General features: G+C 38.7%; 1 protein-coding gene across 1 annotated transcript in view; it reads left to right on the top strand.

Annotated features, from left to right (window-relative positions):
- The window catches only part of OSBPL1A (oxysterol binding protein like 1A), a 210,704-nt gene that overhangs the window by 134,647 nt on the left and 59,780 nt on the right, over positions 1 to 16,277 (top strand). Inside the window, exon 18 of the mRNA XM_027127621.1 lies at positions 7,670 to 7,826. Coding sequence (XP_026983422.1) covers positions 7,670 to 7,826 — 157 coding nt within the window. The remainder of the gene's footprint in view (positions 1 to 7,669; positions 7,827 to 16,277) is intronic.

Genomic DNA, 16,277 nt, shown 5'->3' with positions numbered 1-16,277 from the left:
CATCTTTTCCAACAACAACGCTATGAGATTAGAAATCCATTACAAGGAAAAAAACGTAAAAAACACAAACACATGGAAGCTAAACAGTATGCTACTAAATAACCAAGAAATCACTGAAGAAATCAAAGAGGAAATCAAAAAATACCTAGAGACAAATGACAACAAAAACACGATCCAAAACCTATGGGATGCAGCAAAAGCAGTTCTAAGAGGGAAGTTTATAGCAATACAGTCCTACCTCAAGAAACAAGAAAAATCTCAAATAAACAGTCTAACCTTACACCTAAAGGAACTAGGGAAAGAAGAACAAACAAAACCCTAAGTTAGTAGAAGGAAAGAAATCATAAAGACCAGAACAGAAATAGATGAAATAGAAACAAAGAAAACAATAGCGAAGATCAATAAAACTAAAAACTGGTTCTTTGAGAAGATAAACAGAATTGATGAACTTTTAGCGAGACTCATCAAGAAAAAGAGGGAGAGGACTCAAATCAGTAAAATTAGAAATGAAAAAGGAGAAGTTACAACGGACACTGCAGAAATACAAAGCATCATAAGAGACTACTACAGGCAACTCTGTGCCAATAAAATGGACAACCTGGAAGACATGGACAAATTCTTAGAAAGGTATAAACTTCCAAGACTGAACCAGGAAGAAATAGAAAATATGAACAGACCAACCCCAGGTAATGAAATTGAAACTGTGGTTAAAAATCTTCCAACAAACAAAAGTCCAGGACCAGATGGCTTCACAGGTGAATTCTATCGAACATTTAGAGAAGAGCTAACACCCATCCTTCTGAAACTCTTCCAAATAACTGCAGAGGAAGGAACACTCCCAAACCCATTCTATGAGGCCACCATTACCCTGATACCAAAACCAGACAGAGATACTACAAAAAAAAGAAAATTACAGACCAGTATCAGTGATGAATGTAGATGCAACAAAATACTAGCAAACAGGATCCAACAACACATTAAAAGGATCATACACCATGGTCAAGTGGGATTTATCCCAGGGATGCAAGGATTCTTCAGTATATGCAAATCAATCAATGTGATACACCATATTAATAAATTGAAGAATAGAAACCGTTATGATCATCTCAGTAGATGCAGGAAACGCTTTTGACCAAATTCACCATCCATTTATGACAAAAACTCTCCAGAAAGTGGACGGAGAGGGAACCTACCTCAACATAATAAAGGCCATATATGACAAACCCACAGCAAACATCATTCTCAATGATGAAAAATTGAAAGCATTTCCTCTAAGATCACGAACAAGACAAGGATGTCCACTCTCGCCACTATTATTCAACATAATTTTGGAAGTCCTAGCCATGGCAATCAGAGAAGAAAAAGAAATAAAAGGAATCCAAATTGGACAAGAAGTAAAACTGTCACTGTTTGCAGATGACATGATACTATACATAGAGAATCCTGAAGATGCCATCAGAATACTATTAGAGCTAATCAATAAATTTAGTAAAGTTGCAGGATACAAAATTAATGCACAGAAACCTCTTATATTCCTGTACACTAACAACGAAAGGTCAGAAAGAGAAATTAAGGAAACAATCCCATTCACCGTTGCAACAAAAAGAATAAAATACCTAGGAATAAACCTATCTAAGGAGGTAAAAGTTCTGTACTCAGAAAACTATAAGACACTGATGAAAGAAATCAAAGATGACACAAACAGATGGAGAGATATACCATGGTCTTGGATGGGATGAATCAATATTGTGAAAATGACTATACTACCCAAAGCAATCTACAGATTCAATGCAATCCCTATCAAATTACCAATGGCATTTTTTACAGAAGTAGAACAAAAAATCTTAAAATTTGTGTGGAGACACAGAAGACCCCGAATAACCAAAGCAGTCTTGGGTGAAAAAAACAGAACTGGAGGAATCAGACTCCCTGACTTCAGACTATACTACAAAGCTACAGTAATCAAGATAATATGGTACTGGCACAGAAACAGAAATATAGATCAATGAAACAGGATAGAAAGCCCAGAGATAAACCCACGCACCTGCGGTCAACTTATCTATGACAAAGGAGGCAAGGATATACAATGGAGAAAAGACAGTCTCTTCAATAAGTGGTGCTGGGAAAACTGGACAGCTACGTTTAAAAGAATGAAGTTAGAACACTCCCTAATACCAAACACAAAAATAAACTCAAAATAGATTATAGACCTAAATGTAAGGCTGGATGCTATAAAACTCTTAGAGGAAAACATAAGAACACTCCTTTACATAAATCACAGCAAGATCTTTTTTGATCCACCTTGTAGAGTAATGGAAATAAAAACAAATGGGACCTAATGAAACTTAAAAGCTTTTGCAAAGCAAAGGAAACTACAAACAAGATGATAAGACAACCCTCAGAATGGGAGAAAATATTTGCAAACAAATCAACAGACAAAGGATTAATCTCCAAAATATATAAACAGCCCATGCAGCTCAATATTAAAAAACAACCCAATCCAAAAATGGGCAGAAGACCTAAATAGACATTTCTCCAAAGAAGACATACAGATGGCCAAGAAACACATGAAAAGCTGTTCAGCATCACTAAGTATTAGAGAAAATGCAAATCAAAACTACAATGAGGTATCACCTCACACCAGTTAGAATGGGCATCATCAGAAAATCTGCAAACAACAAATGCTGGAGAGGGTGTTTAGGAAAGGGAACCCTCTTGCGCTCTTGGTGGGAATGTAAATTGATACAGCCACTATGGAGAACAGTATGGAGGTTCCTTAAAAAACTAAAAATAGAATTACCATATGACCCAGCAATCCTGCTCATGGGAATATACCCAGAGAAAACATGCACCCCATTGTTCACTGCAGCACTATTTACAATTGCCAGGTCATGGAAGCAACCTAAATTTCCATCGACAGACAAATGGGTAAAGAAGATGCGTTACATTTATACAAAATGGAATATTACTCAGCCATAAAAAGGAATTAAATTGGGCCATTTGGAGAGATGTGGATGGATCTGGAGACTGTCATACAGAGTGAAGTAAGTCAGAAAGAGAAAAAGAGATATCGTAAATTAATGCATATATGGGGAACCTAGAAAAAATGGTATAGATGAACTGGTTTGCAGGGCAGAAATAGAGACACGGATGTGGAGAAATAGAGACACAGATGTAGAGACACAGATGTACAGACACCAAGGGGGGAAAGTGGCGGGGGGCGGTGGTGGGATGAGTTGGGAGATTGGGATTGACATGTATTCATTAATATGTATAAAATAGATGACTAATAAGAACCTGCTGTATAAAAAATAAAATTCAAAAATTCAAAAAAAAATTACTCATATGGTCAGGCTTCACCTTAATCAGTAAGCCTCCACAGGGACTGTGCTTTGCTACTTAGGTAAACACGTTAGAATTTAAATATATCTGGACCCGTGGGTCTCCAAATGAAATGATCCTCTGCTGGAGGCGTATTGGCGTGACTCATGCATTGGAGGCATAGAAGTTAAGGATGGCTCCTTATTGCCCACAGAGTAAGTCCAAGCTATGTCTCACTGTATACATAGTACTAGAAGTAACTGAGCTTTTGTTCTTAATCAACAAGTTAGTTTTTATCTCGAGGACACTGTAAATCATGTCACTGATCGTGTTTCCTTCTTTGCCTCTGAAACTAGAATGCTCAGAGATGAGCTGACAATTTGCCTCTAGCGGGTGAAAGAACTTTACGGCATGGAATGGGATACTACCTCATTCCCGCTTCATTTTATACCCTCTTTTCCCACTGCCTGCCGTTGATCTTTATTCATCCTGAGTAGTCAGCTGCATGACTGATTCATAGCTTCATTTCCCCCCAGCCGCCCTGTCACCACTCCTTTCTCGCGTCTTCTCCTCCCACCTTACTGAATGCTCCTTCTTTCCTCCCTGCCTTGCATCATGCCGCTCCCTTATGCCTGGAACAGCTCCTCTATTGTAACTCCCTCCTCCACCCCCAGTCTTACTGCTTGTCAACTTAGCTTAGCCGTCAGTCACAATCATCTCTGGATACCCAGTCCTTCACTGTGTGAAACTGGCTGTTCCCTCCTGTGTGGCCCGCTGCCCCCGTCCAGACTTACGCTACTGCACCAGGAGTAATTCACTGAACTCATGTTTTCACAAAACAGTTCTACCTCTGCTCGACCATGGACAGGGACCACATCTCACTGTTCTTTGAATCACCCACCATGCCTTGCACCAAATAAAGGAGGGGAAGAATGAAGTAAGCAGTATAAGATGTGGTGGACGAGTCATGATAAGAATTAAAAAATGATCATTGGACTAACTGCAGTATGGCAGTAATTGGTGATCTTCCCTAGAGCCCTTCAGGGGAAGGGTGGGCATAGCCTGATTATATTAGAGGGGGAAGGAGGTTGGGAGCAAGGTAGAGAGAAATAAGGGTTGGGGGAAGGGGAGAGGTGGATGAACAGGGTGAGAGAGACTAGGAGAGGGGGCAGAGAGGAAGTCAAGTTGCTACCCTTGGGGTGGAGGGGAGGGGAGGGAAATGATAAGGGTCTGTACTGCCACCTGATAGCGTGATTCTAGGGGTAAGCACAGCGCTCCTATGATTGGATGAAGGTAGTAGGTCTTCAGCTTGTGTTCAGTAAGTTTAAATCTTGTTCTGAGTAAAGTCTTTGCTTCATAGAAGTTCTTACTGTCTTACCTCTTGTTTGGTGTTTATTGTATATCTGCTTTTTGTTAAGAATTTTCTTTGGAAATGGATTAGTCCCTGTCTTATGATTTGTATCCCTTAAATAGCAAACACAGTATCCTGTGCAGAGTGATGTTTAATAAATGCTTGAGTGCTTGAGGTTTTTTGCTTCAGTGCATTTTGGTTTTCATGACATCTAAATTATAAAGTAATAATGCATCTTGATTAATACTAACCAATGCAGACAGGGTTATTTTGTTTGGCTCTTTAAATTCTTAATTTTTTCATATGAAACAAACTTAAAAATGTGAAAGTGAAAAAACCACCCGATCTTCCCCCCAAGACCACTGTCACCCTCTTTGGTTCAGGTTGTGCTCATGCCGCTTCCTCTGAACAACTCTTCCCTCACCTCCACCTGAGCACCATTCTCATTGTTTTGAGATTTACCTGTTGTTCCACTGTAAGCAGATAAGGTAGGGGGTCCCCAAAGAAAACGAACCAGGCATGGCTTTCTTGACATAAGAGAAGCCATTTTTAGCCTAAACCATTTTGTGATCTAAGCCTGGCCACAGTGCTTGCCCTTGAACAGGTCTCAGTAATTAATGATCTTGAGGGAACAAAATAATGCAGGAACAAACAGGACTGTTACCAGGCAAGAGAAGTTGCAGTAGCAAAGATAATAAATCAGTTGTAAAGACTCCCAGATCTGTTTTCAGTGGTAAAGATTAGCCTGAAACACTTTCTTGAGCTGTTTTTACAGAATTCAAACGGCTCTCCTCTTGAGCCTGCAACCAACCACCAGATCAACCTTTGACCTTTTCTGACCCTCATGACTTCAATCAGCTAAAGCTTGGACTCTGTCAACCTTTGCCTCAATTCTCTTTTGAATTCTCCTCTGCTCAAAACCCCTTCATGAATATGCATATACTGCCCAGGCCCATTCATGAATATGCATGCACCCTTAGTGTAAAACTTCCCCAGTTTTGCTGTTGGGGAGACACTGCCTTGGGAAAGATCCCCCGTGTTCTCCTTATTTCCTGCAAGTAATAAATCCTTCTTTCTCCCACTCTTTGGCTTGGTTGTGTCTTTTTGCTTGACACCCACCAAGAGAGACAAAGCCAGTTTTCAGGTAATACCACCTCTCCTATATCCTTTCCTGATACCCCTTTGCCTACCCCAGCAAATGGACTCTTCCCCTCTTTGCCTCACCGTGCCCCAGACAAACTTCTGTCGTTTCACTGCTCTCATTTGGACAGATATCTGTTTACCTGAACCAGATCTTTCTTTAAGGCAGAATAAAATTAATTTTTTTTGCTTATATTTTAGAGTTGTAAAATGGTATCCTGATTATTTTGACTTATCACTCTGTTAAAAGTATTTTTCTATTTTATTAAGTTGCTTTTGTAATTGTGATTTTAGCAGCTGTGTATTTCATCTAATGGATGACAGTCCCCTGTTACTGGCTTTGCAGGTTGTCTTCACTTTTGGGTTTTTTTTTGGAATTTTGGAATTTATTTTTTTATACAGCAGGTTCTTATTAGTTATCCATTTTATACATATTAGTGTATGTATGTCAATCCCAATCTCCCAAGTCTTCAGTTGTTTTTCATAAAATATTGTCACTGCCTGCCAAAATTGACAATGAAAAATAAATATTGCTTTAAACTTATTATTAAAATATCTCTTTCTTTGCTATATGGTATATGTCACAACAAAGCTATATTTTCAATTCTGATAAAGTTATATTTACAGAAGATAAAAATAACTTCCGTAGCATTGAGTCTTTTCTGCAGGTAACTTACACCATTTAGACAGTCCAGAGTTCAAGGTGTGTTGTCCAACCTGCAGTGGTACTTGTCCAACAGTTGTTACTCGTGAACCTAATGTGATAAAAATAAGAGCCCATGATTTTGGCTGAATTATAGAATGCAGTCAGGGGAAAAGAAGTACTAAATAATTTTATTTCCTGAACATCTTAGCTATAATACACACTAAGCAGATGGTTGAAACTTTTATTTAAGGGAGGTTACCTGAATGGGTGTGAGTGCTTCCCTAGAGCAGAGGACGGTTGCCTGTATGGTCATCTGCTTACGGAAAGTTAGACGTTACCTGGAATTTACATTTTAATAAAAGCATAGGCATCATTTAAAGTTTTCTAGAGATTGGATGGCTGCTACTGTGAACTGAAATATGTAGAGCGTTAAACAAGTAAGCGGGCATACTTCTTAACCCCGTAGTCCTTCCTCGCCATCACCAAAGCACCCTGGAGATGCTGAAAGGAGATGAAGGATGTGAGTGTGCCTGAAAACTGTAGCGTATTGTACGCAGATAAGTTGTCCTTTTATTCCCAAACAGGCCGATGGCTCCACGCTGAATGCATAGGCAGTTGGGAATGTGGCATTTCCATCCTAAAAACACCCGCCTGATAATTAGATTTTATATGGCCACACTTCAGACTTCAGCTCTTGAGAATTTAAATAATATAATCCCAGAAGAAGTGTTTTTTAAAGTAGTTAAAAATTACCTTTGCTTTGGTGTCTGTAGTATCAGATGTAATTTATGCTTCGCCCAAGTACAGCCACGGTAGCTTTTTCTTTATACATGAGTTTAAAAAATGGATTGTGTTTTTAAAGTTATGCTTAAGGTGCTTTGAAAGGGAAGATAAAAGTAGAAATTTTTTCAGGGGGATGAACCACTGAATATAATTTCTTAAAGAATTAGGTAATCTCTGGACGTCTCTTTTAGTGTATACAATCTAACAGTTGTAAGTTTATATAATCCTATATCTGTTTCCTAAATCCACTTTAGCCTTATTGGGTGCAGGTTCTCTGAAATCCCTGAGGAGGAGTTAACAGATGGATTGTTGAAGGACAAAGTAGGCTGCTTAAGTTTCAAAGCCTGATGCGTTAAGGGAGAGATCCATTGTTACGGAAGCCTCACACCAAAGTTCAGTTCACTGACTGTGAACCTGCTCTGCCACAGATTCCGAGTCCGAACGGTCCCTGAGTAGATTGGAAGCAGTGACTGCGCACTGCTTTGAAGAGGAAGGAGAGCACCTGAGGAGTAGAAAGCACAGAATGTCCGAAGGAAAAGACTGTGGTGGTGGAGATGCTCTCTCCAATGGCATCAAAAAACACAGGTAGGATGGCCTTTAACAGTGAACGTTGCTGCCTTTTTATTATCAAGTGCATTTGCTTTTGTAAAGAAAAGTATGCGTTCTCTTCGTTTTTGCTTTTTCTCTCTATTGAATATTTATATTGCTCCATCACCTCAAGGAAAGGATTTAGCTTAAGTACTTTGTCCATTACAAGAAGAACATCATCTGTAATTGTAGGAACTAAGCACAAAACTTGGTGTTAGATACCATGGTTTTAGGGGAACATAAACCCTTCAGCTGGCGATGTAGAAAGACTCTTCAGAAGTGCCTATTGAAAGTGATGCTGGGTTCTTCTTTTCAGCATACATCTTTTATGACTCTGCCTCCCAATGCTATTTTAGTTTCTAGTCATTTGATCTTCTTGTTGGTTTTATTGAGAATGGATGGTAATATTGCCTGCTTGTTGATACAATTTAGTTACATTTACACAAAGACTTTTATTAAGACCCAGGGTTTGTTGAACATAGCCATTTTGTACCGTCTAATAACATTAGTATTTTTTTATTTGCTTGATGATTTAGTCCTAGAGATTGTCCCAGATTAATGAGATGTCACAGACACTAGAGTTCTCTGGTTTCACACAAGTTTATAGACACAGTGCCATGTGTGCATGCTGGTATTCATAGGGTACAATATTTTATCAAATTATCAGTGGAGAATAAATCCTGTTGTCATTGTAAAGAGCACTTTTGGGATAAGTAGTTATTAACCATTAATTTCTACAGAATGGTTTTTTATTTAATATTTGTAGATTTGTGTAGCTCTAACCCCATTTCTGTACCATGAATCTGGCTACGATCGGTGTCAACTATTGTCCTACTGAAAAATTGTACATATCACTTCGATGTGTATGTATCACCCCTTGTTAACAAAAAATGTTTCACTTTGTACTTATTTTGAAAAGATCAGTGAGTTTTAGGTAACTAGCTCAAACCAGAGTTTTCTTCTCTTTGGTTAGAGGGTATCTTCTAAACGTGCTCGTTGATGGCTATCTTTTGATGGAGTTTACCATTGCAGATTATGTGGCGAGCTGTGAGGGCCCTTCCTCTCTTCTGTAGTTACTGTCAGCTCCTTTATGGTCAGGGGCGAAGTTCTGTGCAGGACATAAGGTACCTAACAGGAAACCTGTCAGGTCTCCCAATGTCTAAAAAGAAGATAGCCTTTAACCTTTAACCATACCTCGTTACAGTCTAGTGAGAACACATGTGACATATGTTTGGAATGTTTAGAGATGCATAGAATCGTTAAGGTATCTGAAGGAACACCGTGCTTCATAGATGCTGTTATAGCCTATGGCTGAGGAGGATTTCTCAGCTTTTAAGGCCCAGGAGCCCTTTTGTGTGTGTGCTGTAATGCATCATAGGAGGAGTTATTTTGCATCTGACAGAAATTTATTATACTATATTCATACATTCTGTGTTCCCTTTTAATTAGTCAAACCCAGAATGGCACAGATGTGAAAGTTAAGATGGAACCGTTCAAAATTTGGAATGAGGATAGGTCACTAAGAAAAACCACAATGCAACTAGATAGTGACATAACCAGAAAAGTTAAACTGATGTACAGGATGCAACTTATGAAACCTATAAATGTAATAAAATATTCTTTAGCTATTTAAAAGTGGGTAATTTAGGAAATTGTCAGCATTCAAATATGTGGAAAAACATAACAGTTTCCTATTTTAAAAAATAAGCATTATAGGAGGTTTTTTTTAAGCCTTTTTGTTTTTTCATAAAGCTCTTCTCTACACAAATAAACAGGGCATATGCCACATAAAATTTAAAAGTTTCATTTTGGGATAGGAGAACAGGTAGAGTATTCAATGTTATCAGGTCCCTCTTTCCTGCGCCCTAAGTTGCACTGTAAGTAATCTGTGATTATAATGGGCAATTATTATATTAACATTAAGAGTAATTTGAATTAACAGTAATTTTGGTGATATTTTAGAAAAGCAAATGTATGTTGCATGGCCTGAAGTGATCATGAAATTTATTTGAGGCCTTCTGTTTTACCTTTAAAAGTCGTGTGAAATTTGTATTTGACCTTGTCATATGTTTCTGTTTTCTTGAATATTGAAAAATAATTTACTCACCACTTACTTACCTTTTCCATAAAAATCTTACCTTTCTCCCTCATCCCACATCACCACCTATCCTTGGGATATACACACTTAAATTTGGGGAGATGGGAAGAATATGGATTATAAAATTTAAAAGAGAGAAATACGTATTTTATTTTATTTTTTTATTGAAGCAGAGTTGATTTACAATGTTGTGGCAGTCTCTGCTGTACAGCAAAGTGACTCAGTTATACACATACAGACATTCTTTTGTTATATTCTTTTCCATTATGGTTTATCACAGGATACTGAATATAGTTCCCTGTGCTGTACATGAGAATCTTGTTGTTTATCATTTCTAAAGATACAATAGTTTGCACCTACCAACTCCAAACTCCCAGTCCATCCCGCTCTCTCCCCCTCCTCCTTGGCAACCACAAGTCTGTTCTCTATGTCCGTGATTCTTTTTCTGTTTTGTAGACAGGTTCATTTGTGCCATATTTTAGATTCCACATGTAAGTGATATCATATGGTATTTGTCTTTCTCGTTCTGACTTACTTCGCTTAGTATGATAATCTCTAGTTGCATCCATGTCACTGCAAATGGCATTATTTCGTTCTTCTTTATGACTGAGCAGTATTCCATTGTGTATATATACCACATCCTCTTTATCCATTCATCTCTTGATGGACATTTAGGTTGTTTCCATGTCTTGGCTGTTGTGAACAGTGCTGCTGTGAACATAGGGGTGCACGTATCTTTTTGAATTATAGTTTTGTCCAGGTATATTCCCAGGAATGCGATTGCTGGATCATATGGTAATTCTATTTTTAGTTTTCTGAGGAACTTCCATGCTGTTTTCCATAGTGGCTGCACCAACTTACTTTCCCACCAACAGTGTAGGAGGGTTCCCTTTTCTCCACACCCTCTCCAGGATTTGTTATTCGTAGACTTTTTAACGATGGCCATTCTGACTGCTCTGAGGTGGTACCTCATCTTCGTTTTGATTTGCACAAGAAATGCGATTTTAAAACGGGAAAAGAGAAGCCTTACAAGTTATAGTTCCTATGGAAAATATTAAATCATGGCTTAACTAATTTGCTGACAAGATAGAGCTAGGGTTTTCAACCATTGTTGTTTTTTAGCCGTGGAACCATTCGTGCAACGGAAGTTTAGTATGGAAACTATTAAAACCTCACCCACCCTCAGAGACTGATGAGGGTCCCATAGAGAAGGTGTGTCCCCTCCTCCCCAGTCTCCCACTGCAGTTGGAATCACCGTATCTATTTCATGTCCTTAGCCAACAAAAGTATTTAAGCTTTACTTTCTGCAGTATGTATTATGGAGCAACAGGTTTCCCCCAGACTCTGTTTCTGTTCCTGTTGAATGTGTCAGCACAAGAGTACCTAGGAGAGTACCTGCCACATGGGAAACACTCAGTAGAAATGACCTCTTTTAACTCTGCTTACTCTCTTTCTCCTCAAAAATGATTTGATTTGCTCTAAAGAACCTCTGCCCTCTTGTTTCCTTTTCTACCCCATTATCATAGGGTGACATCATGGGGTGCAGTTTGAAAAATCTCTGACCCGGAGAATCATAAGCTATAATGTCATATTAATTTAATATAAAACCAACTATGCCAGACTAATTGAGTTTATTTGTATGATAATTAAAATACAGATATTATGGATCTTTAATCCATCCTATGTGATAATTACCAACAAAATAATTCTTCTGTTAATGAACTAGGTAAATTAAGTCATCTCTTAAATAAAAGTTTGGGCTAAGGGAACTGAGTTCTCTTCTCACTCTGAAAATCTTGTAATTGCTAACTGAAATCTTGAAAAAATGGTTTTTCTACCTTACTGAAGTTCAGAAAACTTCCGCAATGTCTTTTAATATGATGAGACCTAGGAAAAAAGTGTTTTATGTTTTTCATTCACTCTGAGTTATTGATGTGCCGTGTACTCTGCTGGCCAATGACCTTTACTGTGGTGCTGTACACGTCTTTGGGCTTTTAGGTTAGTCGTAGAGAAATATCACTAGAAGGCATTAGGATTTTATTTAAGACCTAGAACCAGAAACACTGCAGAGGTAGAGAATATACAAAATAAATGCGCCATTCTGTTGGCACGTCTTTCTTTTTTTTTCTGGAAAATACATTCAGTTGCTTTGTGGAACGTTAGCCTTCACCCTACTGGTCAGGTTTATGTTGACAGGGCTTCTTGTCATCTCGGTGCTCTGTATTCCATAGGATCGGTTCTCTACCCTTGGACCTAATTTATTACATTTATCCTGAGCTCTCATCTTTTAACTTTTTAGCAGTTTGACCCAAGTTGTAATTGGGGAAGATGTTGATATTTATCTCATCTGGACGTATACTGTGTCAATAAAAGATACTCGTGTAGAACAGATTAGTCGGAATATGAAATGTTGGAGCCATGCTATGATTCTATAAATTGTATTCCCAATATTAATAGATTAAAAGAGAAAAAGCATATGATCATCCTAAGAGATAAAGAAAAAACATTCAATGAATTTCAACAGTCACTCCTGATTAATATAAATGTCTTAGCAAATCACAAATAGAAGAGAACCTCTTTAATCTGGTTAAAAGTTGCAACAAATAGGGCTTCCCTGGTGGCACAGTGGTTGAGAGTCCGCCTGCCGAAGCAGGGGACACGGGTTCGTGCCCCAGTCAGGGAAGATCCCACGTGCTGCGGAGCGGCTGGGCCCGTGAGCCATGGCCGCTGAGCCTGTGCGTCTGGAGCCTGTGCTCCGCAACGGGAGAGGCCACATCAGTGAGAGGCCCGCGTTGCAACAAATAAATACTTGATAATGAGATATTAAAAACAGTTCTTCTACTGTCATGAATAAGACAAGGATGCTTGCCATCATCTTTTCTGTTCATCATTGTTTGGAGGCCATACGCAGAGACATAACACACCCCTGAAATTTAGAAATAAAGCCGTAGATGTTTACAGACAAATTATTATAGTTAGAAAGTTTGGCAAGGTTGCTTTTATATAAAATCAGCTAACTACATTCCTATGCACCATCAACGGACAGAAACTGCGATTAAAACTAGGGGGGAAAAGATTTTAGAATAGCTATTAAAAAGTCACTTACCTAGGAATAAATCTTAGCCAAAAAAGTGTAACAATAAAACTTACTGAAAGATATAACACTTATCAAGAAGGAAGAGTGTCATAAATATGATTTGCCAAATTGATCTGTAGACTTGGTGTACTTTTAATTAAAATTGCAAGTCCTTTTCCTTGGAAGTTGAAAAATGGATTCTGAAATATATCTTTAAGCACAAGGGCTTTGAAGAGCCAAGATACCTCTCAGGAACCTGGTTTGGGGGAGGGAAGGCATTTGCCTGACCAGATGTCAAGATTGATTGCAAATCTTTAGTGCAGAATTGTCCTGCAGGCAAGACTAACCTGAAGAATGGAAGTAAAAGGTCCCAAGAGTCAGACATATAAGGAAACCTGGTGTATGTAACAGAGGCAACATAGCAGATCAGGGAGGGAAGGAACAGACTGTTAGGTCAGTGGTGCTGGGAGAATCATTTAATACAGAAAAAAAATTTTAAAGGAAATGGACCTCTATTTCATAAATATAAATTAAATTCTAGATGAACCAAACACAAATGTGAAAAGGCAAAACTTAATAAAACTTTCACAAGAAAATACAAAAATAACTTTGCAATTTTAAAATAGGGAAGGGTTTCTTACAACAGAAATGTGATAAGGACTAAGTTTTATCTGACTGTAATTAACGTACTTGTTCTTGATGTGTTTACCTGAATAAAAGCCTTGCATTCTTTCATAAATGTGGCTAAGAATCTTCAAGTTTAGTTTGCTGAAATGGTAGATTATGACTCCAGATGCTTGCTTAGTTTACCCTTTGTTTATCCTTCATGACTGCTTTAGAATTGAATTATTAGGTGACCAAATAACAGCTGTCTTCTGTGTGTGAAGAATATACTGACAAGTTGAAGTCAAACAAAAAAGGTTGAGATTATAAGCTAAGACAGTATCTTCCAAGAAGTAGGATTATATTAAGAAAATGTTGTTAGTTGTAAATAAAAATCACTCTGACTACATGTGACACCCGTCTCCCCCCAAAAACGCATCTGGAGATCCCTTGACCAGTAAGAGGGAGTGCCAGCTCAGCAGGTGACGGGCTAGTCAGTCAGCAAAGAGTTCAAAGGATAACGTGAAACGATAAGCAAAAACCTTATCTAGGAGTAACAAGCTGGTAGGCTGCGGGTCACTTCGGGTATGTCAGGAAGGGGGGAAAAAGGTGGTTTGAGTCTAGATTCATAATAATTATCTTCACAAAACGAAGTGGACTTGCTGAACTTACTGCCAGGAAAGACTCTAGGAAAACGGAGGCGTCTTTCTATAGAATTCACCTCTTCCCGCCCAAGTTTTAAAAGCGGATGGAAGAGGAGGTGCTCTTTTGGAAGCAGGGGCCAAGGCCCGTCTCCTGATCTTGCCTCTGACCCCTAAAACACTTCTTTGGGGCCTGGGGCTCTTTAAAACACGGTTGGAAAAACACAGACTCTTTCGAGCTTAGCATTCTGTAAGCAGATGATGGTGAGATGCACTTTCACCTGACTCCGAGGGCTCATTCTATCTATTCTAGATCAGTGGTTTTCAGGGGCAAACGAGAGCAGATTTCCAGGGCAGCTATAATCTGTAAAGATATGCTTGAATGAACAGAATAGCAAACAGCTAATGAATTTGTTGTTTGCCTAGTGTATGAAGAAAAATAAAGAATATATTTTCAGGCATATAATCCCATTTTTCAACTTTCATGCAAATTTTCAAACATGCATACAAATAGGATAATATAATGAACTCTTCATACCCATCATTCATCTTCAACGTTTATCGTGTGCGCAACTTTATTTCATCTGCAGACCTCCTCCGTCTCCCATCCCCCCATAATTTAAAAAATTATTTTTAAAATTATATCAAATCCAAGATATATTGTTTCATTTGTATATATCTTTAAAACACTGGGGCTTGTATTTTTTTAATTAAAAAAAATTTTTATTGGAGTATAGTTGATTTCCAATGTTGTGTTAATTTCAGGTGTATAGCAGAGTGAATCAGTTATACACATATCCACTCCTTTTCAGATTCTTTTCCCATGTAGGCCATTACAGAGTATTGAGTAGAGTTCCCTGTGCTGTACAGTAGGTTCTTATTAGTTATCTGTTTTACATATGGTAGTATGTATATGTTAATCCCAGTCTCCCAATTTATCTCCCCCACAACCCCCTGGAAAGCGTAAGTTTGTTTTCTACATCTGTAACTATTTCTGTTTTGTAGGTAAGTTCATTTGTACTATTTTTTTAAGATTCCACATATAAGTGATATCATACGGTATTTGTCCTTCTCTGTCTGACTTACTTCACTCAGTATGACAAGTCCATCCATGTTGCTGCAAATAGCATTATTTCGTTTTTTTGTTTGTTTGTTTGTTTTTGCGGTATGTGGGCCTCTCACTGTTGTGGCCTCTCCCGTTGCGGAGCACAGGCTCCGGACGCGCAGGCTCCGGACGCGCAGGCTCAGCGGCCATGGCTCACAGGCCCAGCTGCTCTGCGGCATGTGGGATCCTCCCGGACTGGGGCATGAACCTGTGTCCCCTGCATCGGCAGGTGGACTCTCAACCACTGCGCCACCAGGGAAGCCCTGTTCTTTTTTTTTTTTTTTATTAATTTAATTTTTTTATACAGCAGGTTCTTATTAGTTATCTGTTTTATACATACTAGTGTATACATGTCAATCCCAATCTCCCATTTCATCCCACCACCACCACCACCCTCCAGCCACTTCCCCCGCCTCGGTTTCCATACGTTTGTTCTCTACATCTGTGTCTCTATTTCTGCCCTGCAAACCAGTTCATCTGTACCATTTTTCTAGGTTCCACATCTATGCATTAATATATGGTATTTGTTTTTCTCTTCTGACTTACTTCACTCTGTATGACAGTCTCTAGATCCATCCACATCTCTACAAGTGGCCCAATTTCGTTCCTTTTCATGGCTGAGTAATATTCCATTGTATATATGCACCACATCTTCTTTAGCCATTCATCTGTTGTTGGGCATTTAGGTTGCTTCCATGGCCTGGCTATTGTAAATGGTGCTGCAGAGAACATCAGAGTGCATGTGTCTTTTCAAATTATGGTTTTCTTTGGATGTATGCCCCTGAGTGAGACTGCTGGATCATATGGTAGCTCTATTTTTAGTTTTTTAAGGAATCTCCATACTGTCTCCATAGGGACTGCATCAATTCACATTCCCACCAGCAGTGTAGGAGGGCTCCCTTTTCTCCACACCCTCTCCAGCATG

This window comes from Aethalodelphis obliquidens, unplaced genomic scaffold (genome assembly GCF_003676395.1).
Source record: "Aethalodelphis obliquidens isolate GAN/ISIS:26980383/991018 unplaced genomic scaffold, ASM367639v1 scaffold32, whole genome shotgun sequence".
In the NCBI taxonomy this organism is placed as follows: Eukaryota; Metazoa; Chordata; class Mammalia; order Artiodactyla; family Delphinidae; genus Aethalodelphis; species Aethalodelphis obliquidens.
Note: the sequence above shows the minus strand (reverse complement) of the source record. Positions and strands in the feature narration are given on the sequence as shown.